The following is a 26,584-nucleotide window of genomic DNA, read 5'->3' on the forward strand; positions in this document are numbered from 1 at the left end:
AGACCTCTTCACCCAGTCCTTACTTGTCTATCTTCAACATTATGAAAGTGCAAAGATCACAGAGAGACTGAGATTACAGGCTGACCAAGGGAAATAAGATAATAAAATGAATGATGATGAAACTTCCTACTTCACTCATATTCATCGGGGGAAAAATGAACTTAACAAGCAGGATCTATACCGGACATTACTACAGAAGAAAAATGAGGCCGTCAGTGATGTGGTATTGTAGTATCCTAAACATGGAACTGTATACAAAATTATTGACATAAAACACTGGCTTACAACTTGAAGATCTTCCTAAGGCCATGGAAGATAAAGTCTTGTGAAGGGAAAGAGTCAGTTTGGTCCAGGCAACCTGCTTGAGATGGAGATGATGATGATGATGATGATGATGATGATGATGATGATAATGATGATGATGGTGATGATGATGATGATGCCAGGTAACTTGTGTTAAGTTATCTCCTTTGTATTGAAAAATATGAGTTGCATTCTACTGAGGTAAACTTTTAGAGTAATCTCCCTTGACAGGTATTGTTGTTCCTATTTACAATGCCTCCCCACGGGACAGAGTTAGACACCAGGGTCGTTTTTTAACGTGGAGAAAAGGAACAAAAATAAAAATTGTCTCAGTCGTGAAGGACTTCTCCTCCACTGATAGAGAACAAGAAATTGAAGTGTAGCATCTGAAGAACAGATACTACACTTTGATGTATTTATTTGCTTCCCCACCAAAGCAAATTAGGCACAAGGCCGTTTTTAATGTGGGGTAAAAACCAGCTCCCCTAAAAGTAGGCAAAAAGGGGGCACTCTGGTTACCAAAAATAATAATTGTCCCAGTATAGAGGGTTTCCCCTCCATTGACTGGTACAACTATCTTAAGTGCAGCATCTGCAGAACCAAGCAGGAAGTTGTTGTTGTAGTTGGTTAGACAGAAAGATGCCAACTGGATGTTCATGACTGGATTTAAGTTACTAATAAACTAACCACCGACCTTCATCTCTTCTCCTCTCAGTAGTAGTTTCATTGGACATATCTAAACATTAACAGAAGGGAGCTGGCGGTGGCTAAGCGGTTCACGACATGAACTGACAACCCGGGTGTGCCAAGTTTGAATCCAGTTCTTTTCACAGAAACACTTTTCACTTAGGGATGTGGGCAACCTTCACATGGTCCCTCCCATAAGTACTGTACTGTCTTTCTAGAAAGAAATTCTAACTAGAAAGATCTCGGGGGAAACGAATGCCAACAATAACCGTCTGATTCATACAAAAGGAATGAATGAATGAATGAATGAATGTTGCTTTTTCCACTTGCCCTTCCTCACTTTCCTGCTCATCCTCCTTCTGCTGCTGCAGCAGCAGCAGCAGCAGCAACAACAACAACAACAACAACGACAACAACAACAACAACAACAGGGTAGAAACTGAACTTAGTTGTCAGATGATACAGGAGACATGTGCTGTGATAGTAGTTTTGTAGATAACGGGAGTTTCACCATCTGAAGCTGTTACGCAGCATAATATTGGTGAATATAAGAAACGAGAAAGAAATGCCTCTCACCTTTGAGTCCGTGTTGTTTAATCCATTCATATGAAGACTGAGGCTGACATTTGAGTTGATCAATCTTTAGAGGGTTGTCATGTCCTGGTGGATGCGGTATAAGTTTGGACGGCGGCAACTTTTCCACTTCGCAGGCAATCTATAAAAGTAAAACACTTCTAAGATTCTCAAGCTTAGTCTTGGCTAAATTGAATGTGACCATCCATTTTTGTTCCCATTCCACTACAGATTGGAGGTCTTTCTTTAGTGCTTCTGACATTTCCTTAGATAAATTTCCAAATCTCTGAATAATTACAAGAAAATTTCTCTACCACCAATAGCAATGGGCAAAAACACATTAACTGAAAGTACTTCTTTTAAACTCCTTGGCCTAACGTTCACAGGGAACATGAGTTGGAACAAATATATTGAGAGCATTGCCAAGGTTGTTATGAAGAAGGTGGGCTCTCTCTACCGTGCTAGAAAGCTACTTACGCCTAAAAGTATCCTGTAACTCTATAAGGCCACCATTCGCCCATGTATGGACTATTGTTGTCACATTTGGCCTGATGCATCTGCTACTAGTCTCTCACTGCTGGACAGGGTTCAAAAGAGAGTTGCCAACCTGATAGGTCTTGAACTGTCATCTAAGCTTCAGCCTCTGTCCCATCGATGAAATGTTGAATCCCTCTGCCTGTTCTACAAGTATTTTAATGGTGAATGCTCTGATAAACTATAAGCCCTTGTCCCTCCTCAGCATAAATACCCCCGACAGACCCGACAAGCAGCTAAATCCCACCCCTACACAGTAGAGATCCCTAGATATAAGAAAGCCTTCTACTCCAATATTTTCTTCCACAGAACTGCTAGACTTTGGAACTCTCTTCCAGAATTCTGCTTTCCCAACTGTACTGACATGCAGAAGTTCAAGTGTAATGTGAATAGACATCTTGCTGCTCATCTCCCTTCATAATATCCCTGCAACTTATGTCCCTGATAGTAGCCCCCTACTTCAAAGTGGCACTGTGCCTTGTTTGGGGTGAAAATTGAATTAAAAAAGAAAAAGTAGAGCGGGATATAAACTTTTGGCTGCCAGAATTTTTTCTAGTGAGGATTTAACTGTCTATGATATATTTGATCTAGAAAATTATATTCAAAAACAGAAAGAACATGCCTAGAGGTCAAATCTAAAGTGAACAAAGAAAGATAAAAATCCTCCATTTTTATATTTATTTGTATATACATAAATATAAACATGTCCCATCACACAAAAAAGTTAAGAAGTAAAAAAAACGTGCATTTTTCTAGCGCCTGGATGAAAATATTTCAAGCGATGAGGAGAAAATGGGAAACCAATTAGCAAGTCAGACATCCCCCACCGCTTGAAATAAAAATCAATGGTGCATATTTTCTCTTTAGATCATCAGTAATAATAAAAAGTAAATTATTTATTAAAAATTAAATTGCTGACGTAATTCTATGAACTTATATGAATACTAGACTACACATGACCCGTTGGGTCAGTATATGTTATAGCTAGCTACAGAATAGTGAGTATATTAATTATGTAATAAATATGTGCGCTTGCATGTACAACAATAGCCACCACTTTTAACATAAGGAATTACATTGTTTAATATCTGGAAAACTATTTATTTGTGGAAAATTTAAATGCGATATTCGTTTTCAGCATACCCGAAAACCTATTCAAGAAGTCATTTTAAAGGAAAATGCTAAGGTGAAAACCTAGTAAAAATTTACCGAAACTTCTATTTTTATATTTGTATGTATTTTTTTTTTAAAAGCTATATTATATACAGTGTTGATCATCCGTACCTTAAAATTTGTCTGACGTCACTTCTGCCAAATGGCTTTGTAAACAAAGAAGTGTGACTCTTCCCGAAAGCGAGTATGGTGTAGAGCACTTATCATAAGTCAACAGCTATAATTTTTGCTCGTTTTTACCAGACTAAAAAGTCTATTGTTTGCATAATCTTCAAATAATAATAAACATTTGCAAGTAATCTTAACGTCTTTAAACTGACAATTACAGGATATAATGAAACAAAAAAACTTAAAAATAGTTTAAATCGCAAAAAAAAACTAAAGCAAATACGTAAGAAAAGTAACACTTATTGCGTTTGGTTACAGTTACAGTGAAAAACAGGATTTACCAGTTAAATGGTTTTAATTTCTTTGTTTTTTCTTAACCAACCAGTTAACTATTGTTGCCTTTGGTAATAGTTACTCATTGTACAATTTTTTGTTATGTTCCAGTTATAAAAACGTTAGATGTTATTATGTGTTGGTATTTGAGGAGTTTCTTTTTATTAACACGTTTTCAACGCCTAGGCAAGCTGATCTGAGTAATTTTAACGTCTTTAAACTTTCAATTACAGAATATATAAAAGACTTTAAATTGTAAACATATTTGTTTTGTTTTTGTCTGAAAACGATTCCAACTTGCAATGAAAAATACAAATAAAATTTGTAGAACACTGATGTAAAATTTAAAAAAAAAAGCAAAAAGGATTTACAGTTTTGTTTTTATTTGCATATTTTAAACGTAAAAAATTGTCGATTAAAAAAAAAAAAAGCTTTCGTGGCTTTGTTTTTATTTATTTAGGCATGTGCAGTATTTTTCAAACCGGAAACTGTAAACCGGATGAACAGTTTCAACGCACAAGCAAGGCGATTTGAGTTTTATCATATAATAGATAAATTCATGTTAGCGTTGCATCATTTTTTCTCTATCGTTTCTGATGGAGGGGGTACACTAGTTTAAAATATTTCCTACCATGTTTAAAGAAGATTTTAAACCGGTCAAAAAAAAGAAAGAAAAACAAACAAACAAACAAACAAACAAACAAACAAACAAACAACAGCAATAAACAAATAAATAAATAACAATGTTTCACTGTACCTCATCCATGATATTGACCAAGGCATTTCCCATCATGCCTTGTCTCATATCATGTATTTTACTAATGGTCTCTTGTGCCGTTTGCACTTCCTTTAAAAGAAGGCTAATGTCTTTGCTGGTGTATATTTGTTCCTGAAAGCAGAAACCACAAGGATCAAAAAGAGAAACATGAAATAAAAATAATCTAATGTAATTTTCTTCCGGCGTTGCTTGAGGCCTTAAAAAAAACGAAAATAAATAAATAAATAAATAGGAGAGGTTAAAAAGTGCAATATGTTTCTATTAAAACTTTGATACAAGGTGCGTTCAATAAGTTTCCAGACTTTTTTTTTCGTATGGCCGTTTTTATTGATAGTACACATAGGAAACTCTCGTTCCCTTCGAAGTCATCTCCTCCGGCTGCAATGCACTTGTTATACCCTTCCAACAACTTATGGAAGGCCCATAAAAGTCTTCTTGTGTGAGCGTGTCAATGATCCTCGTTACAGCCTTTTTCATCTCAATTGTCTCATAACGACAGCCACTAAGGTTTTCCTTAGAGAATAACCAAAAGTCACAGGGAGAAAGGTCTGGAGTATATGGAGGGTGATGAACTGTCTTGATGTACACTTTAGTCAAATAGTCAGATCTTCTCTGAACACCCTCCAAACAAACTTTGTGCAAATCTTCTGCATCTTCAGTTTCTTGCGAATAATTGTGTATACGGTTGCCACACTGACATCAAACTGTGCACTTATTGTCTCTAAAGATACACGGCGGTCCTTGTTCATTTATTTGGCCAATCATCTCTACTGTTCTGACTTCCTTACTCCTCCCACAACTTTCATCATTCCTCACAAACTCCCTCCCTTTATTGAATCTCTTATGCCACTCAAAAACTGATGTTTGATTCATAGAAGATTGCCCAAAAGCAGTCTGAAGCATTCCATACGTTACTGTGGCATTTTTTTTTTCCAAGTTTAAAACAGAATTTTATTGCATATCGTTCTTTTAAAGTATCCCCACGCCCAGATTGCATTTTTGAAATTCACCAGCTGTGACAATCAAGCTTTAGTAGGGTGTATTCCAATTCCTGATGCAGCTATTCATTTAAATATGAAATCATAAAAATTGGTCAGTCATCTCACAAGATGTATAGCAATAACATACTGAATTTTTAAAAATCTGCGACAATTCTGAAAGCCTATACAGAGAATGTCTGGAAACTTATTGAAGGCACCTTGTACTTCTACGGTAGCAGGATCAAAGTTTTAATAGACCGGAGGAGGAGCAAAGAAAGAGAAGTTCGACCTCTCCCTATGCCTCACTCCCGTTACTTCCTTCTCCCGAACCCTCTTTCTACTCTGCTCAGTTCATTCCTCTCTCTTTTTTAATATATTGAAAATAATAATGATGCAAGTCATTTACCAGAGCTTTCAGTTTTAAAGTTATTTCTCCGGGTAGATATTTATTTGCTGCCCACCTCAGCAAAATGTGGCACAAGGCCGGAAAGTGGGAACCCCGCAGGCTCCCCTAAAGGAGGGGCACTCCTGCAATTTTAAAAATTGCCTGAGTAACCCCGTCGGCATTCCCCGGTCGGGGCGCCTCAGGCAGCAAGCAATAAACTTGCCCCACCGGAAAGCCCGGTGGCAAGGCCTGGGAGGGTGGACCTCCTAGGTATTACCCAGGCGGTGTACCTCAGTCCAACAGGTGCTGGGCCGGTTCCCGGCCCCTCACCTGTTGGGCTGAGTGTCAAGTGACGAATCCTTGACTGGTACTACCCTGTCTCCCTGCAGCCAAAGCCGCTAGGAGACACATCCCATCACACTGGAAGTATAATGGGGTATTTCTCCGGGTAACATTGAGTTTCTGCTTCACCCTCTCCCTTAAAAAAATAATGGAGCCTATATTTGTTTTAATGTATTCCCGAGCAACACAAAGTTATTTTTATCCTCTCCTGTCTCGCCCCCCCCCCTCCGCCTTAATAATATAATGAAACCTATATTTGTTTTAGTATATTCCCGGGTAATGCTGAGTATCTTCTTCATCATACATAACTGACCAATTAAATGGATTTTTTAATTAAAACAAGAGTAATGTACGAATTTAAGTGAAATATCAGGCATGTATGCGAAATGTGGCCAGCGAGGTTTGAGAGTAAATAAATGATAGGATAATAATATGTGTATGATGGATGTGTTAGATAAGTCTTAAAGTCAGATTTTAATGTAATGACCTAAGAAGAATATTAAATTTAGAGAGTACTGGGGAGATGTACGCAGAAAATGGAACTTTGTTGAATTAATCACATTGAAAGAATTGATGCGAGTGTTTGGATTAGTAGGCGTAAAACAGTTGAGGAAGCAGGTTCCGTTGAATTAAATGGCCATTTAATTCATTTTTTCGCTCCATCATCCGGCATTCTTTGAATCGATCTGTCACTTCCACCATTTGAAAAGGGGAATTTTTTCCTGAAATATAATAGATGTGTCACAGACATAACAAGTAAGACATTTGTACTTAATACAATTAAATAAATATATGTATATATATATATAAACATATATGTATGTACTTATTGATTTGTAAATCACCACTTGTTTTCATCTTCTCTCATCGACACTGGCTATATCTCATTCCCCGCATTGTGATAGCCTTCTAAATCTCTACTACATACCTATCCCACACAATGCTTCAAGCAAACTTTACATATCAATTATATATATATATATATATATATATATATCTTTTACTTATATATAAAAGGCAGTTTGTGTGTATGTGTTTGCGTGTGAGTTTGTTCCCTATGGACTCCAAAACGACCGAGCTGATTGTTAAAACAATTTCACACATATATATGTCTGGAAGAGTTCTTAGAAATGTTTTGTATGGGAATGCCTCTGATAAGTATCGAAAATCAATAATTAAAAAATCCGATTAAAGAAGGTAGTCCGATTTTGACCAAAGTTAGCACCTTATACAGCCTAACATCACAATTGCACTCAAGAAGTCTTATCACCGTACAAGCATATAAAATCAACAGTAGGTTTTTTGATAAGAGAGAGGCGCATTTGAATTTAATGTTTCTGTTTAGAGCACAATTGAACTATGATATTTGACTTTTGCATTTTAAACTTTAATTCAAGCCGTTATGCAAAGAAATATTTTTATAGTCAGCCAAAAAGCCCGGGTGGGTTGTGTTGCATCCGGAGAGAGTAACTGGGGATTAGTCTGTGTCACGTTGAAATGTCCTTCAGTCTAAGAGCTAGGAAGAAAGAGAGAGAATTGCCATGCATTTAACTTTTTATAAATTCAATCACGTGGTCAAATCACCCTACTGATGGTTTTTGATTGGACAAGCCAGAAAGGAAATTAACTGCTACAACCAATCAGCAATGATGTTATAAAGCAAACATATTCATAATTTAAGTCACGAGTATATGCTGCTACTGCTCCTTCTGCTACTGCTGCACCACTTTTTCATTCATGCAAACAACAATTTTAAATGGCCGTACAAAAAAAGTCTGGAAACTTATTTAAGGCACCTCGTAGCAGCAGCAGCAGCAGCAGCAGCAGCTGCATGACAGCTAACACATGCAAATGACCAAGCCGGCTGCACAAAGTGACGTTACAGCAGGGACAAAAAAGGCAGACTTTGTTGAAATAACTTCAGTTGCCGATTTTTCCTTTTCAAAAAAAAAAAATAAATAAATTCGTTCTTGCAACAGTTGCTTACTGGAAGTGGTTAAACAAAATGCCTGTTGACTCCATTTCCTTTCTTCTCCCCCTCTTTCACTTCTCACACCGTTTTTATCCCCCCCCCCCATCACATGACCTGTAAACATGTGACTCGGGTTTGGTATAAAAGCTCAGTCAATCTTCAGTGTGTCTCTCTTTCAGATCCCACCTGAAGGTAAATTCGTTATTGTTGTCGTTTTTATGTACAGCCACACAAAGCACAAACACGTGGGCGCTTGCTTCTTTGATGACTATTACACACTTGGCCTGAGAAGCGAGGGAGACATGAATGAGCGACTGACGTGGATGACACGATCGTCTTAAAAAGACATGTTAACAATCAAGGTTACATTTCCTGAGGCTGAGGATACTTCCATTATAGAAGCGATACTGATATTTAATATAACATTTTATTCTAAACAAATGTATGCAAGAGTAAATTAAATTCATTTAATACTAGCAGGACCTGTGGAAATTCCACGGGGGACTCATTCATATGTAATATATTGCTGGCATTCTGCAGATGTTCAGCATAAATAGAGACGCCCTGATATTATTGTAGCTCTTTTGCAAAAGTATTTATCTAAGCTATTATGGACACCTGGCGCAGCCCAGTTGTAAAGTACGCCTAAATATGATATTTTAATTCATGCAGATTTCGTATATATTATTATAGAGTTAATGTTCTATCGATTCTCATATATTATAAAGTTGTGATTTCAAAAACAAAAAAATATATCCATATGACTTGGGTGAATCAGCTTGAATCAAAACCGAAACCAAAACTTATGATATATATATATATATATATATATATATATATATACACATGAACAAATGATTAATAAAATATGTTAAAAGACATCTTGAAAAAGAGTTAAAAACATATTTAATTTTAAAAAAAGGAAGCACAAGATAAGTGGATAGTCCTTAATCCATGGAGTTTCGAAGAAATACTCTCCTTCTCATCAGAGGGCAGTAATTAGCAAAATGCAGGATCGGATTTTGTATATAAAAGTATTTAATGAAACTACAAGTAAGTCAAAGATCTTACTTGGTTAAAAAAAAGGGTGAGGTAAGGGGATCAGGAGGCAAAAGAAAAATAATAAAAAGATTTCACATGGATGGATAGTCCGGTGAAGGGTAAAAATCCAAAAATGGTAAAATCCAAAACGGTCGAATTTAAAATTTCAATCCAATGGGTAAATTCCAAATGGTCCAAAATCATCCAAAAGGCAGAGTTCCTTGGAAAAAAGCGCAAATGGAATGAATTCCAAATCATTAAAAGAAAAACATTAGAGATAATATTTAAAACACGTCTGTCAAGGCTGGATGAATCAAAAATTTTTATATATATATATATATATATATATATATATATATATATATATATATATATATAACTTTAGTCCCTTCAGCTATAATCAAAACCGAAACCAAAACTTATGAAAAATTCTTGGTAAAATTATTTTTAACAAAAATAAATGACTTGAGTGCCATCAGCTAAAATCGAAACCGAAACCAAAACTTATGAAGAATTCTTGGTAAAATTATTTATTATAAAAAATGGAAATCCATAACAATTAAACGACAGTCACTCGGATGTAAGCGTGACACACTCTATCCTATTAATATATATACGTGTTGATGAAAAAAAAATTGATTCTTTTCTCAACAGTGATTTGTAAACTCTTAGTATAGACTGCCCGATACACCACGGTATTTATTTTTTCAATATACGTAAAGTCACTAATAAAAATTGGTACATTTTAAGTAGTGATGGAACGATTCTAATATTTATGCTGATTCCGATACAATTACCGATTCCGATTCTTACTAGATATCTATTGAACTATAGCGTTGTTATTTTCCCCGATTACTGTAAAAACACATGTTAAATGTGCAGATATTTTCTTAAACGTAAAAGTAAACACTTGGAGGAGAGGTGATCTATAGGTTTTAGTTTTACTGATTGTTTAAAATCAATAAATATTTATTATTTTATTATTACTACTGGTAGTGTAAGATTTTGTTTTAAATAAAACCGAATAAAAAAGACAAAAGAATCGTTTTTGGCATCGAAAAACATGCACAAATTTTTCCGATCTCATACTGATTCCAATACCCCAAAAGGTTCAGATTCTTCCGATTTCCTATTCTGATTAATGGTTTCAACACTAATTTCAATACTATAAGGAATATGACCAATCACTCTATTTCTTTGACTGAAAGCCGAGAACTCATTTGCTACCCTGGACATATTTCTACCTTCAGGTACGCAATTTTGATTACGTTATCAGATATCAAAGAATGAAAAGTGACCCATTTCGTCTCATTCGAATCTATTCGTTAAAATTATAAACAACCTCTTACACTATTTTTTTTTTTTTTACAAAAGCTTATTTAAAAAGTGCTTGCATTTTTCTTTTCCAAATAAACTTAACGTTTCTCATATCTAAAACACCTGTTTTTTTTGTTTTTTTTTTTTACTTTTCAAAATGGAATTAACGTTAAAGTCTTGTATCTCTTCTGAAACTATACCTCATCTATTATCTTCTCGTTCAGATATCCTTCAACACTGCGGCAATTTTAATGTTCGTACCAATCCGAAATGTTCATTTTTGGGCAAGATGGAATTTCCCACATGGAAAACCGGATACCCATTCCTAAAAAGTATCATACATATTGTAACATAGTTCATATGAGCGTGTGGGAAAAAATCATCAGCAGTGAAGGATGGTTGGCTTGAGAAGAGATTAGCAGCAGCAGTAGTCAAAAAATGCGCATACGCAAATTAGGAAGTATGCGGGAGAAGAAAAGGGTGGAAAAAAGAGAAAAAACGCACCACGTGGCCAGGAGAAGCAAAATGCGACGTTGAAGATCATACATGTGCCAGCATGAAGACGAGAATGGGCTAGCTGTGGCCAGCATGAGGTTTGAAGAAAGAGAAACGCACCAAGCTAGATGGACATGTGGCAGTGAGAGATTTTTTTAAGTAGTGTCAAGATGTGGGGAGTAACAGGTAAAAAAAAAAAAATGCCGATCCGAATTTTTATTTATTTCTTTATAACAACTGCATTGCACACATTTATTACAAAATAAAATAATTGTTTTTATTTTTCATAGAACAATTTAAAAAATATCGCCAACGAACATTATATCTGATGAGATGAGTATTGGCTGAGGAGAGCTTGATATGGGTATCTGAAACAGTCCTAATTATCGGGTTTGAAACCGACGGTACCAATGACTTCTCCCATCTAAAAATTTTCTGTAAACAATATATATATATATATATATTTTTTTTTAATTTAATATGTATATATATATATATATATGTGTGTGTGTGTGTGTGTGGAGGAGAGTTACCCAAAATATAATTTATTGTGTGTAAGTTTGATAAATTAGAGTTACTAAGCTTTTGTTTTCATTTCTCAATTAGAATAGTGAACAAAAGTTTTATAAGCACTAGTGCACTATAACACCCGTTATATTTGGGTGGGGGGCATACAACATCTGTCTGCTTTTCGAATTAACTTCTTTTTCTTAAACGGAGAAAAAAGTTACATTTTTTTAAATAATTTTTCTGTATCATTTTCCTTTTGATACTCTAGTAATAATTTTCTTTAAATTAAAACAAGTATGTTATATTTTTTTCCCGGGCAACGCAGAAAATACCAAGGAATTTTTTTTTTTTTATTAAATACTAAAATTATTTTATTTCTGATACTTTCGATGTTGACACACTCCTGTATGAAAGAAGACTGTTGCTTTTAGTGTTTTATTTCTCCATTTTCTTTTTCTTCATTTTAGATGTTAAAGTTCTTGGAGTGAAGAAGAAAAAAAAAACGTCTCAATAATGATGATCGTAGTCAGTCTGATCTGCTGTGCACATTATGCTGGTTGGCGTGAATTTTAAATAGGAGGTTTGTTGTCACATCTTAAAAGACATTTCTTAGGTAAATTAAAATTATTTGAAAACCAGAAAATGCCAAGGAAAATTTATTATCAAATGATGAAATCATTTTTTTTTCTGAGACTTTTCGGTGTTGACACACAGCCTCATCAAAGAACACTGTTGCTTTTAAGCGTTTTTATTTTTTCGTTTTTTTTCCCCCTTCATTTTAGATGTTAAGAATTTTTCCTTTATTTTTTTTATTTCGATAATTTATACAATCTTATTAGTGTAGGAAAGGTAATGTTTGTTTCATATTGTAACTTATTGTGTTCGTTAACAGACATTATTCGCACACCGATCGCATGTCACAAATAGCAATAACAATAGAAAGGAATAGTGTGGGATGTTCATATATCCTATTGTGAAAAAATTAAATGAACTGAATCGAAGTCCATATGCATAAGTTAAATACGGTGAAACAATAAGACAAAGAAATAATACAATGAAACAATAAGACAAAGAAATGTAAGTTAATTAATTGCCCAGGTGTTATCCCCCCCCCCCATTATACTTATATCTATTGTGATGTTAAAAGTATAATTTCTAATGAATGCATATTTTATAGCAAATATTTATTGTATGATTTTACAAGTGTAAAGATACTTTGATCCGTCGTCGTCGTCGTCGTCGTCGTCGTCGTCGTCGTCGTCGTCGTCGTCGTCGTCGTCGTCATCATCATCATCATCATCATCATCATCATCATCATCATCATCAGCAGCAGCAGCAGCAGCAGCAGCATCATCATCATCATCATCGGCGGCGTCATCATCATCATCATCATCATCATCATCATCATCATCATCATCATCATCATCATAATCAGCATCGTCATCGTCATCGTCGTCATCATCATCATCATCATCATCATCATCATCATCATCATCATTTTAATATTAAAAAAAATATTGTTTAATCCTTCCTATTGAAGGCTTTTGTATAAGCCGGAAATTAGAAATTGTAAATAAATACTTATTTAAACGGTACTAGTGCAGAGAGTGATCCGGACGTAAATAATGACGTTATTATTTAAAAAGCCATTCTTAACATGGGGAGAGTGTTTTGTACCTATTCTGTACTTAAACCTTACAATTGAATAAAAAAACATATAAAACGGTACTAGTGCAGAGAGTGAACCCGACTAAATAATAACGTTATTATTTAAAAAGCCATTCTTAACATGAGGAGGGCAGGGTGTTTTGTGCCTATTCTATACTTCAACCTTACAATTGAATAAAAAAACATATCATAAAATTTTAATTAAACTTGGAAATACGATTTAAAAAATAGCGCGGATCAATAAGTGCATTAGCACCACTAAAACAAGTGAAGCATGCATGGTCCCCCATGAGTGCACAGTGAACTAGGCATAAACAAAAATGACTAAGTTCAGCATTTACCTCCCTCTCATTTAGCCCACAAAATCCCCAGGGGGCGTCAAATACTGGTGAAAATGAACAAATGATGCAGTTTAAGGCCTTGACATATGTAAATTTGAGTTCTGCACCATGCAAAAAAAGAAATGACTAAGTCCATTAAGTGTCTCTCCCCCCTCATTTAGCTCCAAAGTCCCCAAGGCCTTATCATATTTAAATTTGAGTTCAGCACCATGCAAAACTGCTAAATAGACATACACAGAAAATTTTGGACAAATATGGTAAAATAGTTCCTAAAATGGAATGTTTTTATTAGCCCTAAAAGAGCCCTTGGGGCATACTCAAGAGTTATTGCAAAGTATAAACAAAGAATAAAATTATATAGAAATCAGTTAATTACAACTTTTCAGAAAGTTTTATAAAAATCCAAAGCATCAATTTTTTTTAATAAGCACAAAAGTGTTAATTTTAGGTATTTTAACTCGAAAGGCACCCCTAAGGGGACAATTGGAGTTTTCTAGGAAATCCGTTCTGTTATTTTTTTTACTCATATCATGTTTAATGTTTGTGCAAAATTTCAAAAAATTCGAAGGCATAGTTATTGAGAAAAGTGTGGACAGACGAACAAACAAGGGTGAATTTACAGGTCCACCCTCCTTTTGTTGGGAGACCAAAAATATTGTTTAATCCTTCCTGATGAAGGTTTTTGTATAAGCTGAAAATTAAAAATTTTAAATAAATAAATATTTATTTAAAAAATAGAAGTATTGCACGTACCCAATCTTTTAACCACCATGTTTTGAATTTAATTTTTATCGTGCTTCTAAACAGTGGCGGTATTTAGATCTCTCCCACACATTGACTAAACAAGAGCGCCTGTCACCTTACCTGTATGACACACGGACTTTTAAAAATTGGCTTATTGCGTTGATACACTTTTTTTAAAATCGGGTTTTCTTTGATGTCTAAAGATGTGAAGAGGAGTAAAAATATTATCACTTACAGAATTAACTCCCTTTATCCAAAGAAAGCTAAGAACTTGAAATCTTTTTATTTATGTCACATTATCTAAACTCAACCAATGAGGTGTATGGAAACAGGTGAAGTTAGGGTCAAACCCTGTCAATTATGACTGACACATTTACATTTTGTACGTAACTCAAAAAGCAAATGGATATCCGTGTAACACGACCAGGGCCAAATCTTAAGGGGACGCAATCCAATTTACAACTTCCGTTTCCTGTTAGAACATGAGTTATTCCTTATGAATGAGATAACAAGGCAATGATTTTTCTTTAAATCAAAAATAGTAATTTTATTTCTGACTAGCAGGGGTACCCGGCGTTGCCCGAGTGTTTGTTTCCGGGACGGGGGGGGGGGAGTTTTAAAAAATGTTATGGTAGGTAAGTAGGAAGGATCAAACCCGGAGTCATGAGTAAAAGTAGGAAAATAAAGTGTGAAAAAAAAAAAAAAAAAACATCTGCAACGTTAACAATTCGGCCATCAAGAAAAGTCCATTCCAGTTGTTTAGGAAAAAAAAAAAAAAAAAAAACGACTACGGTAGGTCGGCGCGAACGTGAAAATATAATGTGAATTGTCCAGCACGCTAACCACTACGCCACAGAGCACTGCAGCTTAGTTTAGTGATTTTAAATAACTTCACATGAAAGAACTACGAAGCCAAACCGGTGTTCTCCTCTCAACTGTTCCTTGTGAACGATCCCCAAACGGTGTTAAGTGGTGGCAGGGGGAGGAGGAATTTATTAGAGAGAAAATATTTTACCACTTCCATTGATCTTAACCGATTTTGGCCGTGACTTCTCAGCAGAAAAAGTATAGAAATCTAAGATTATCGAGGAATTTGAGAAATAATAAGCCTATAACACACCTCAGATATTGTTCTGCCGTTTGTGCATATTATATTTGCATGAAATATCTTGATTTTTAATTCTATTAATGTCAAAATCAGACGGGAAAAAATGAGTTCATTTTATTTATATAGAGATTTGCTTCCTTCACAGGTAAAAAAATAGAAGTGGAATAATGTATATAACATCTTTATAATAAAACTTGTGCTGTTTCTTTTTTTATTTTTCTAAGACACACACACACACACACACACACACACACACACACACACACATTAAAATTTATAAATTCATTTGCGTGGGAATTACAGCATTCACTCACATCAAACCACTTGGGTCAAAAAGCAGGACGCTTGAGAAATGGCTGACGTAATTGAAAGCACGTTTCTTCGTCAAAAATATGAATTTTGGACCAACCAGGGCTCAATTTAGCAAGCTTATTTCTTGCAAGCCTCTGGGAGCCGCTAAAGAAATATAAAAGGCAAGAAGAACTTTTCTCGTCAGAAAGGGACATCAGACACTAGCAGTAAGACAAGTCGCAAGTTGAACGCTCGCCAAGCGAATTCAGTAGCTGAAATGACAGCTTTTCTCGCATGCCAAAGAACATTGCTTGACTCTCTCTTTCTCTCACTTCGTCACAACACGTAGTCGGACTCTTTCTCTCACTCTCTTAAGTCTACACCTTCTTCCTCCCTTCCTTCTTTCATACACTGCTACCTTTGCACACACAAAAAAGTAATTTTTTTTTTTCTTTTAACAAAAATAAACAAAAGTTTATTTTATATTATTTGGTAGTGTATTTTTTTTTATTTATTTGTTTTGGGGAACTTATGCATGTCCCCAACAAACTACATCCGTCTATTTATCTTTCTCTCTTTAATCTCCGCTATTTTTCTGACCTTTCCTCTTTCGACCCATTCATCTCTCTTATTTTAATGTGCTGAAAAAAAAAATGTCATTCATCTCTTTTTTAATGTAGTCTCATATTTATTGCTCCTGGACAACGCTGAGTAGAACAAAACACGATGACGCTTCTGAATTTTTGAGATGAGGATTGGTTATTTGTATTATTTGTCTGCAAGGACCCGTGGCGCAATGGTTAGAGTACTTGGAAAAATCAATTGTAAAAGTGATATTCTCCTGAAGGTTGAAGGTCCAATTCTCAGTGTGGGCGACCGAAAAATATTTGCGAATTACTTAGGACCTCTATCCAGTCATAGTTAATGGAAAAAGAGCATGCTACATCCGTGAAATAAATAAAGTGTTCTGCTCAAAATTTCGTCCAAATTTATGAGTTTGACAAATTCCGAGTTTGACAAGATACACCTGAAGAAAGTTGGAGATTACATCGACCGAAAAGTTGTGAAAATCACACTCAAGATGAAAACATTTGTCTGATGAATCCAAATAATACGAAAACATAATGACATCCTTGATTCTGGGTAATTCCGTTTCCTCCACCCACTTTCACAATAAGATAAAGAGAAATTATGTTAATAATGAAAATAGCCTAAAAAGATAAAATGTTATATCAAAATTTGCATTTAATGATCCCAGGCAACACCAAGTAGAACAAAAAATTCTGTTATATCCCCTTTTCACTTACCTAATATAATGCAGTAATATTAATGATATTTGTATATTTCCGTTACATCCCTCTGCTCTGCCTCACTAAAAGGCAATGATAGTATGGCTCAATTCAATTTATGAAGAGAAATGATGTTGATAACAACTTTTTGGCCAAGTCAAGAGTAAAGTCGCGACAGACGCCATTCTTACTTTAGTTACAAAGACCCTGCAACACTCCCCTCCCCAGATCTTATTGGGCCTTGTGCCTAAATTTGTTTTGTCTCTTGGAGAATTTACTTTTTTAAATGTTTTAATTTTATATTGGAATTTTTTTTAATTGTAATTTTTTCTTTAAACAAAATAAATTAAATATGAAGATCAAAATGTAGTATCTGTTCCGACAGATGCTGCAAAGCTATGACTAGCAATGACCAGCTATGACTAGCAGAGACCATATGTGGGGCCAACCATACATATCTGAACTTGGTCACTGAAGGGGCAACCCTTCATACCAACAGTTTCTAATTCAGCTCCCATTTCCCACCTCTCGGGAGCTGGTGCCCCCCTTCCCTCCCCCCATCCCTCCATCTCCACATTAAAAAACGGCCTTGTGCCTAATTTGCTACGCGGGGAAGCAAATAAATACAAAGATCAAAGTGTAGTATCTGTTCTTCAGATGCGGCACTTCCATTTCTCGTTCTCTTTCAGTGGGGGAGAAATCCTTCACGACTGAGACAATTTTTATTTTTGTACCTTTTCTCCACATTAAAAAACGACCCTGGTGTCTAACTCTGTCCCGTGGGGAGGCATTGTAAATAGGAACAACAGACAACACATAGTAAAAAGAAGTGTTTCCTACCTGTCCCCAATTAAATATAATAATGGAATGCTAATCATGACACCACCAAAACTACTGTTAAAATCAATTTCTGAAGATAAATAACATAATAATAAGAATTTCATTGCTCGTACACAAGACCATGTATACAGGGTGACCCCCCCCCAACAAAAAAAAAAAAAACGCTGGAAAGAATAAAACACAATGCCTTTAAATGCTGTAGAACGGAGAAAAAAAAAGGCCAAAGACCCTAGTGTTTGATATGATGTTTTGAATATAATAAACTAGTTATGACCAAAGTTTCATTTCATTCAGACAAAACACTAAGAAACGGGACCCTAATTAGAGTTGGGGCCCGTTTTTTTTTTGGGTCATCCTGCATTATTTAATTAATTGGAATTCTTTTTGAGGTGAGTAATCTGTTTTATTTATCCATTTATTTATTATCCTCATTTTTCTTAGTTGTTGTTTCATGACGTTTCGGCCAACTATTCCTCTGGCCTTCGTCAGGTGGTTAACCGCGACGGGATAGGAATACTGACGAAGGGCAGAGGAATAGTTGGTCGAAACGTCATGAAACGACAACTATAAAGATGAGGATAATAAATGGACATGCTTGTCCAAGTAGCGAGTTATATCACGTGATGACCGTTTTCTTTTCAAAAAGGAAACCATGAAGTTTATTTCAAGCAAAATCAATTCTTATTTGCAGTCACGAAGGACGTATTTAGCAGTTGTGAATTTGTAATTTCTCTTTTCTTTTCTAGGTGCAAGTGCTAATATTATATTTATTTCAGTTTTTAATCTTTATCTTTATTTCATTGTTTTATTAATTGTGTGATAGATTTTCTCGTGCAAAAATGTGCCGATTCTATCTGGCAAATTCATTTTGAATATATATTATTGTTTTATTTTTTTATAATATATTTTTCTCGTCCATAAATGTTTATTATATTTTTCGAGTTGATAGCATAAATAGATTAGGCAATTGTATTCATTTTCAGTTAGTGAGATGGGAATCTTTCACCATACCTTCCCTTAAACATGCCAAATGGACTTTTTATTAAGTACAATACTTAATTTTTTTTTAATGGAGAGTAGACAATGCATTGTGGATGCATTATCAGCAGCTCACGTTATTCTCGCTTCTCTTTATTTGTTACTCATTCCTCATTTTATGAGTAATTTTTCTGACAAAGGGAGAAGAAAACGCTGTATTCTAGGTTCGCAGTATTTTGCATGAACAGCCACCAGAGATATCGGAAATTTTCTGTTTCTATGTCTATCTTTGCAGCCATGCCACTAGTAAGGGTGCTGGAGGTAAACGTTTTGTCTGGGCTGACATTATCTGCCTGATAGTCAGGGACCCAAACATTGGATTAACCACTAAGGAGGCTGTCCTATCAGCAGGTGCAAAGTACTGGGGCTGCTGTATTGCTAATTGGTGAATGGATTCTGGACCATGCACAGTAGCTTCTGGTGGAGCCTTTCAATGCTATATTAGTGAGTAATTGTTACAGCTTTACCTTTTCATATGCTACAACAAAATATATTTCTTCATTTCAATTTCTCTTACTTTGCCTCTCTGCCCTGCTCCAAGCAAGTCTGTCCACCTAGTCCACAAATCCCAAAGCTCCATCATGGAAAGTTTCCAGAAAAAATACATGATTAAACCCGGATCTCCAACTACTAACATAGACCCCCCCCTCACTACCATGTCTCCTCCAACATCAGGGGTCTACGTTCTAACCTTCCAGAGGTTGAAACCCAATTAGAGGAAACTAAACCAGACATACTATTTCTAAGCGAAACTGGCATTGAACAGACTATTTCCTTAAATGAGATCGTAATTAAAGGATATTCTAACTTAACTTCTAAATCTGACCCCCAAGATCGCCATGGACATGGAATATGTGCCTACATTAAAGATGGCTTTCCATGCGGTAGGGACATCTCCAGAGAAGATCTTAACTTAACCTATATGTGCTTTCGAATTGCACTTGCTCAAACTATTGTGTTTATATTTACTCTCTATCGCCCCCACAACAGCGGAGTTACTATCTTCAAAAGCATATCTGAGAAAATTGCCTACATCCTATCTGCTTATTCTTCAGCTAATATTCATGTCTGTGGAGACTTCAATGTTCACAATGTGGAATGATTAACTCACTCAAACAAGACTGATGATGAGGAGAGGTTCTGTCACGATTTCTCCATTGCTTATGACCTCTCAGATTGTTCACACACCCACCCGTGTGTCCGATACTGATGGCTAGTATGCAAGTCCCCTAGACCTTTTTCTCATAACTTGCCCCGAACTGTGTTCAGCTTCCGTTCTGTCTCCACTTGGATCTTCCGACCACTCTGTTGTATCAGTTAAGATAAAAATAAAATGTAATATGCCCTCAGATGTACCGCTCTATCGTACAGTATATTGATACACTATGGCTGACTCAGATAGCTTCCGTACATTTATATCAGATCTACCTTTGCATTCCATGTTTAAAAAGGATGTGTCCTCCAGAGTATCAGACCTGACGGAATGGTTAATTGTAGGTATAGACCGTTTCATACCCTCGAAAAATTCCAGCAAAACCTAATAGCCAGCCGTGGTCCTCCCCAGAATATGCTGCTGCCATTGCGCATAGAAATCATCTTTTCCATTGCTTCCAATGTAATAGATGTATGGAAACCAAAGCCACTTTCAGGACTGCCAGCAACCATTGTAAGAAAGTAATACAGAACACAAGAGAGTTGTATGCTCAGTCCGTTAAGTCCAAAGTAGCTGAACAGTGGCTTGGTTCCCACCAGTTTTGGCAAATAGTAAACAGAATCCTAAACAGAAGCGTGTGCTCCATCCCAACTATCATCAATGGACCTAAGGTAATCTCATCAGCATCAGACAAAGCCAAACTCTTTGCCAAGAACTTTGCAGCTAATTCTACTCTTTGCGACCAAGGCCGCCAACCCCTAATATTTCCTCCTGTATCAGAAAACATGCTATGTGATATACAAATATCTGTACATGATGTTGTCAAGCTAATCAGAAACCTTAATTCCAGTAAAGCAACTAGCTCTGACGGTATTCCAATTATAGTACTCAAAAAACTTCAACCAGAACTAGCACCCACACTTACAAAACTGTTTAAACGTTGTCTTAAGGAGAATTGCTTCCCATCACCCGTGAAAATCTCATCAGTATGCCCTCTATTTAAGAATTCAGGTGATCGTTCATCTCCCTCTCAGTACAGGCCAATAAGTCTCCCGTGCATCATGAGTAAGTTGCTGGAATCTGTGTTAAATAGAGAAGTAATCAACCATCTCAGCAAAAATAACTTTCTTAGTGACACACAATATGGTTTCCGTTCTGCTAGATCTACAGCAGATGTGCTTACAGTTATATCTCATAGGATTAGCAAATCTCTCGATGGAGGCTCTCTTTCTATGCCAATTGCTCTTGACATATCTAAGGCCTTTGATAGGGTATGGCATAAAGATTTACTTCACAAGATCTCCAGCTACCGTATAGCTGGAAATGTCTTCACAATTATTAAATCATTTCTCTCTAATAGGTTCATAAGAGTAGTGGTTGATGGGCAGAAATCAGAAGCTCACAGTACTAATGCTGGAGTCCCTCAGGGGTCTATCCTGGGCCCAACTCTTTTCCTGATCTACATTAATAATCTTCCAAATCACATCCTTACATCATTCGTAGACATTTATACTGATGATACTACTATCTATGGTAGCACATCTAAGACCGTAAATGATCAAGTTCTCTTCGATTCTCTCTTTTCTGATATAGAAGAGGTGGCTGGTTACTTTCAATGCATCTAAAACCAAGCTTCTATCTTTACATCATCAATGCTCCGATCCCCATCTAGCATCAACTGAAATGAATAGCTCTCGTCTTAGGGAGGCCTCATGTTTTGACAAGCTTCTGGGCCTGACCTTTACTCCTGATCTGAAATACACTAAATCCGTTGCCAAGGCTGCTGGAAAAATGGGGGGATCCTTCTATCGCTCGAGTAGATATCTCACTGCTAATGCAATTCTCTATCTATATAAGAGCCAGGTACGCCCAAGGATGGAGTACTGTTACCACATCTGGGCAGGATCTGCTAGAAAGGACTTATCTTGCCTTATAAGAGTTCAAAATAGACTTCGTAGCCTCGTAGGGAATGTCCTTTTCTCTTCCCTGCAACCTGTTTATCACAGAACAGATGTTGCAAGTTTGTCTCTGTTTTATCGCTATTTTTATGGCAAATGCTCGAGTGAGCTCCAATCTATGATCTCCCCTCTCCAAACTTTCACAAGAAACACCCATCTAACAGAGAGCACTATCAATAATTTCCCCCACTCTTTATCTGTGCCTAAACCTAAACGTAGATTCCATGAACGAAGCTTCTTTCTTAGAACTGCACGCCTTCCATTTTCCTGCTTTTCTTAGAACTGCACGTCTTCCATTTTCCTGCTTTCCAGCTGACTACAATATGGTTGTCTTCGAGCCTAACGTAAACAAGTTTTTGATTAGCCGTTCCACATAAGTTAACAAATTTGCCGAATTTCCATTACCAACGATTACTATATTGTCCAATTGACTACTGTACACTCTTTAACCCTTATCCTCGAGTGGCCTCTTGCCCTTGATAAGGGATGATGTTAGTAAGAAGGCTTTTGCAGAACTTTGAAGCATAACGTTAAAATGATGAAGACACTTTATGTTCCTATTTACAATGCCTCCCCACGGGACAGAGTTAGACACCAGGGTCGTTTTTTAACGTGGAGAAAAGGAACAAAAATAAAAATTGTCTCAGTCGTGAAGGATTTCTCCTCCACTAACAGAGAACAAGAAATTGAATTGGAGCATCTGAAGAACAGATACTACACTGTGATCTTGTCCCGAAGGCCCTGTCTGTCTGTCTGTCTCTCTTTCTCTCTTTCTTTCATCTGCTCTCTAAACTGTTTTACATATACTAACTGAAGTATTTTCATCCATTCATTTTAAATGTCATCAATGTTTTCATTGTGACCATACTAACGGCATCTCCCCTTTCTGCTTTTTCCCGAGACCCATCGTTTCATCATTTCATATAATAAATATGTAAATTTATGTTATTTCTGACATCATTTTAATCTTTGTCCTAATCACTAATCACATTAATTTTGAGAAACAATGTAAATTATTTTGTTCTTTGTTTCGAGCTAATGACTTCATGGACAAAGAATGTTTTACCTCTCTTCAAAATAATTATTTTCTTTTACTTTTTATTTTGACTTTCATTTTTTTTTCCACGACAAGGCATGAATCCACTTAATGTAAGGAGATAACAACGACAAAATGATTATCACAAAGATAGTAAATGCCTGTTGGCCAAGGTTATAGATAGGAGGAAAACAGTCAGCAGGGAGAGAGTTCCACAAGCCTATATTTCTTGGAAAGAAGACACTGGAATAGGAAGCTGTATTATAACAGGATATCAACATAACTAATTAGTGAAGACCACTAGACCAACAAGTCAAACGAGCTGGAATAAAAGAACCCTTATCCCTGAGTGGCTTCCGGGCCTTGATAAGTGGTGATCACTTAAAAAAAAAAAAAAAAAAAATGCAAAAATAGATCAGAGAATTTTGAAAAACAAATTTCATAATCTCTAATATAAATCTCTCCTGTCTGTTTAAATGTATGTATGCATGTATGTATGTTTGTATGTCTGCCTAAAACTTTCAACAGAGGAATTTCATGAGATTGATATCATTTTGAAGCTCAACCCTTCGGACGCAGGTCTTTGGAACTCCCTTCTGTGATTCTGCTTTCCCAACTGTACTGATATGCAGAAGTTCAAGTGTAATGAGAACAAACATCTTGCTACTCATCTCCCTTCATAATGACCCTGCAAATTATGTCCTCGATAGTAGCCCCCTACTTCAAAGTGGCACTGTGCCTTGTTTGGGATGAAAATTGATTAAAAAAAAAAAAACCCCAAAAACTGTGTACCCTCTTCCCTTGTTCAATATTATTACACTTGTAGGAACATTGCACTAGTGGAATCGTGTGTCCCCCTTTGCTAAAGAAAAAAGAGACATTAAGTTATTTTTTGTGAGATGGGTATTTATTTTATATAATATTTAATTCTATAGATCTTATTTTTTACTTCAAAGTCACCCCTTATCAAGGCTGAGAGGCCACTCAAGAATAAGGATTAAGTGTTAAGTAGTTGGTGAGAACCGGTGTGTCAATGTGATTGTGCCATGTAGAAGCTAGTCTCAGTAAAAAATAAAATAAAAATGAGATAATTTTTTTCTTTTACTTCTTTTTTTACTACAAATCCACCACTTATCAAGGCCAGGATGCCACTCAAGGATAAGTGTTAAGTGTTAGGAAGTTGGTGAAGCAACTCAATGATTATCAGTAATGGTGGAACTTGGGTAGGGTTTAGTTATTTAAGAGGACGGGTCAAAAAAAATTTATTTACATAGGACTTGAAAATGACCAAGTTATAGTCAGTCAGGAAGTAGCTCAATGGTAGCTTGTTCCACAGCCGGACAGTTGTAGGAAAGAAAGTCTGCTCATGGAATTTACGCTTAGTTTTAGGCACAGACAAAGAGTAAGGGAAACTGTTGACGGTTGTTTTAGCTAAACATGTATTTCTTACAAACGTTTTACAGGGGTAAACTATGGATGGAAGCTCAGTCGAGCACCTGCAATGAAAGCAACGATAGAGCAGAGATGGACTAACAAAGGCTGGGTACTTCAGCTATTTGTTTAGCAAAATTTTAGCTACAAAAGTCACACATGTTGCAGATTCTGTTTTGCAATAAAAAAGTAAATTTAATAAAAACAGACTTTTTTTCAATGTGTCTATGGTATTTTAGAACAAATGATTTTTATTCTTTTGTTTCTATTGTTAATTAGTCCTTTGATGTTTGCAGTGTCACCTGCAAAAAACAGATACATTAAAATAAATACGATTAATTAAAAAAAACAAAAACTAACCATATAAAATTAAAAAAGAATTGCTAAAAATATCTGCACGTCTCAGTGTCCTAGATATGACCTTAAACTATATCCGATAGTAAGGCCCCAGGTTGTGGGCTTTGGGGAGTGTGGAGCCTTTAATTGCCATTGCTCCCAGGTCCACTCTGACGCGGAGTGGTAGTACCTGTTAGAGTCCCAACTATAGGTTAAATAGAAACTGACTTGAAAAAAACAAAAAAAAAAAAAAATATATATATTCTATTAAAATGTTTTTCTTCAAAATCACTGGATTCGGCATTAAATAACCGAAAAAGGGTTGATATGCCATAAAACAAAAACAACCAACCAACTTGTCTCGGTCTGTGACAGCAGTCATTCAAATTTAGTTAATCTGGTTCCAAGTAAATTTCTATATTATGTTTCTCTTAGTCTATCTGTTTATCCACTTTTTCTTGGAAACTACAGAGGCGATCTGGCTGAAATTTCGTATAGACCTTTGTTATGATAGGGTGCAGCGAACTAAGTATTATGGAATCCGTCTGGTGCACAGTTAGGCATAAATAAGAATTAATATGGATTACTATGCAAAAAATTTAGCCATAATCATCCAGCAATTTGCCATAAAGCGCTTATTTTAAATCAACAGTACATAACTTTTGCCTGTTTTTAATATGCTAAAATGTCTGGGTTTTTTTTATAGAAATTGCTTTAGACAATGCATGAAGCCACTTGCTGTAAGGAGATAACAAGAACGACAAAATGATTATCACAAAAACAGTAAATGCCTAGTGGCCAAGGTTATAGGTAGGAGGAAAACAGTCAGCAGGAAGGGAGTTACCCATCAAAAACTCTTCTGAAATTAAACATGGTTTTCAATTCAAGTTTGTAATGGGATCGAGACTATTGATTTGTGAATCAGGTCAGTTGGAGAAATTACTGGATTCTCCTTGTTAGAAGGACCTCCTCAAGCCTGGAGATTCGGCAGCTCGAATGGATTGTGAGGATGTCGTCAGTGATACGAAGATCGAGGACTTGATATAGACATGGATATTTCAAGCTTCTGAATGCCGTTTCATTTCCGGTACCATAAAAGAAAAGAAGTTGGAATTTAAATAAAAGTTTAGTTTAATAATGTTACTTGCATCCCAAGGAGATTATAAAACACTAAAAAATAAATAAAAGATGAAATCCTACTGCTCCCCAAGATATAAATAAATTGTCAACTTGTAACTCTGACGTTAAGATGCGATAATAAAGTTGAAATTTCGGAAACATATGCACACAAGGACAAATATTGTTCCTATTTACCATGTCTCCCAACGGGACAGAGTTAGACACCAGGGTCGTTTTTTTAATGTGGAGAAAAGGAATAAAAATAAAAATTGTCTCAGTCGTGAAGGATTTCTCCTCTACTGACACGGAGAACAAGAACAGATACTACACTTTGATCTTGACCTGAAGGCCAGGTATTTATTTGCTCTCCCACCGAGCAAATTAGGCACAAGGCCGATTTTTAATGTGAGGAGTGAAGGGGAAATGGGGACCAACTCCCCGGGGAGTAGGGGAGCTAGATAGTGACAATTGGTATGAAGGGTTGCCCCTACATTGACCGAGGTCTTAAATGTGGGGTTTCCCCCAAATATGGTCTTTGCTTGCAGTATCTGCCGGAACAGATAGTATTTATTTGCTCCCCCACCGAGCAAATTAGGCACAAGGCCGATTTTTAATGTGAGGAGTGAAGGGGAAATGGGGACCAGCTCCCTGGGGAGTAGGGGAGCTGGATAGTGACAATTGGTATGAAGGGTTGCCCCTAC

At 36.1% G+C, this 26,584-nt stretch overlaps 1 protein-coding gene across 1 annotated transcript in view; it reads right to left on the minus strand.

Annotated features, from left to right (window-relative positions):
* Positions 1-26,584, minus strand: part of LOC145285890 (von Willebrand factor A domain-containing protein 3A-like) — a 333,383-nt gene that overhangs the window by 166,257 nt on the left and 140,542 nt on the right. The window contains exons 12-13 of the mRNA XM_080134354.1: positions 4,469-4,600; positions 1,567-1,705 (exon numbers count right to left, since the gene is read on the minus strand). Coding sequence (XP_079990480.1) covers positions 1,567-1,705; positions 4,469-4,600 — 271 coding nt within the window. The remainder of the gene's footprint in view (positions 1-1,566; positions 1,706-4,468; positions 4,601-26,584) is intronic.

Source organism: Euprymna scolopes, chromosome 10 (assembly GCF_053919585.1).
Source record: "Euprymna scolopes isolate OS-2025 chromosome 10, ASM5391958v1, whole genome shotgun sequence".
Lineage (NCBI taxonomy): Eukaryota > Metazoa > Mollusca > Cephalopoda > Sepiida > Sepiolidae > Euprymna > Euprymna scolopes.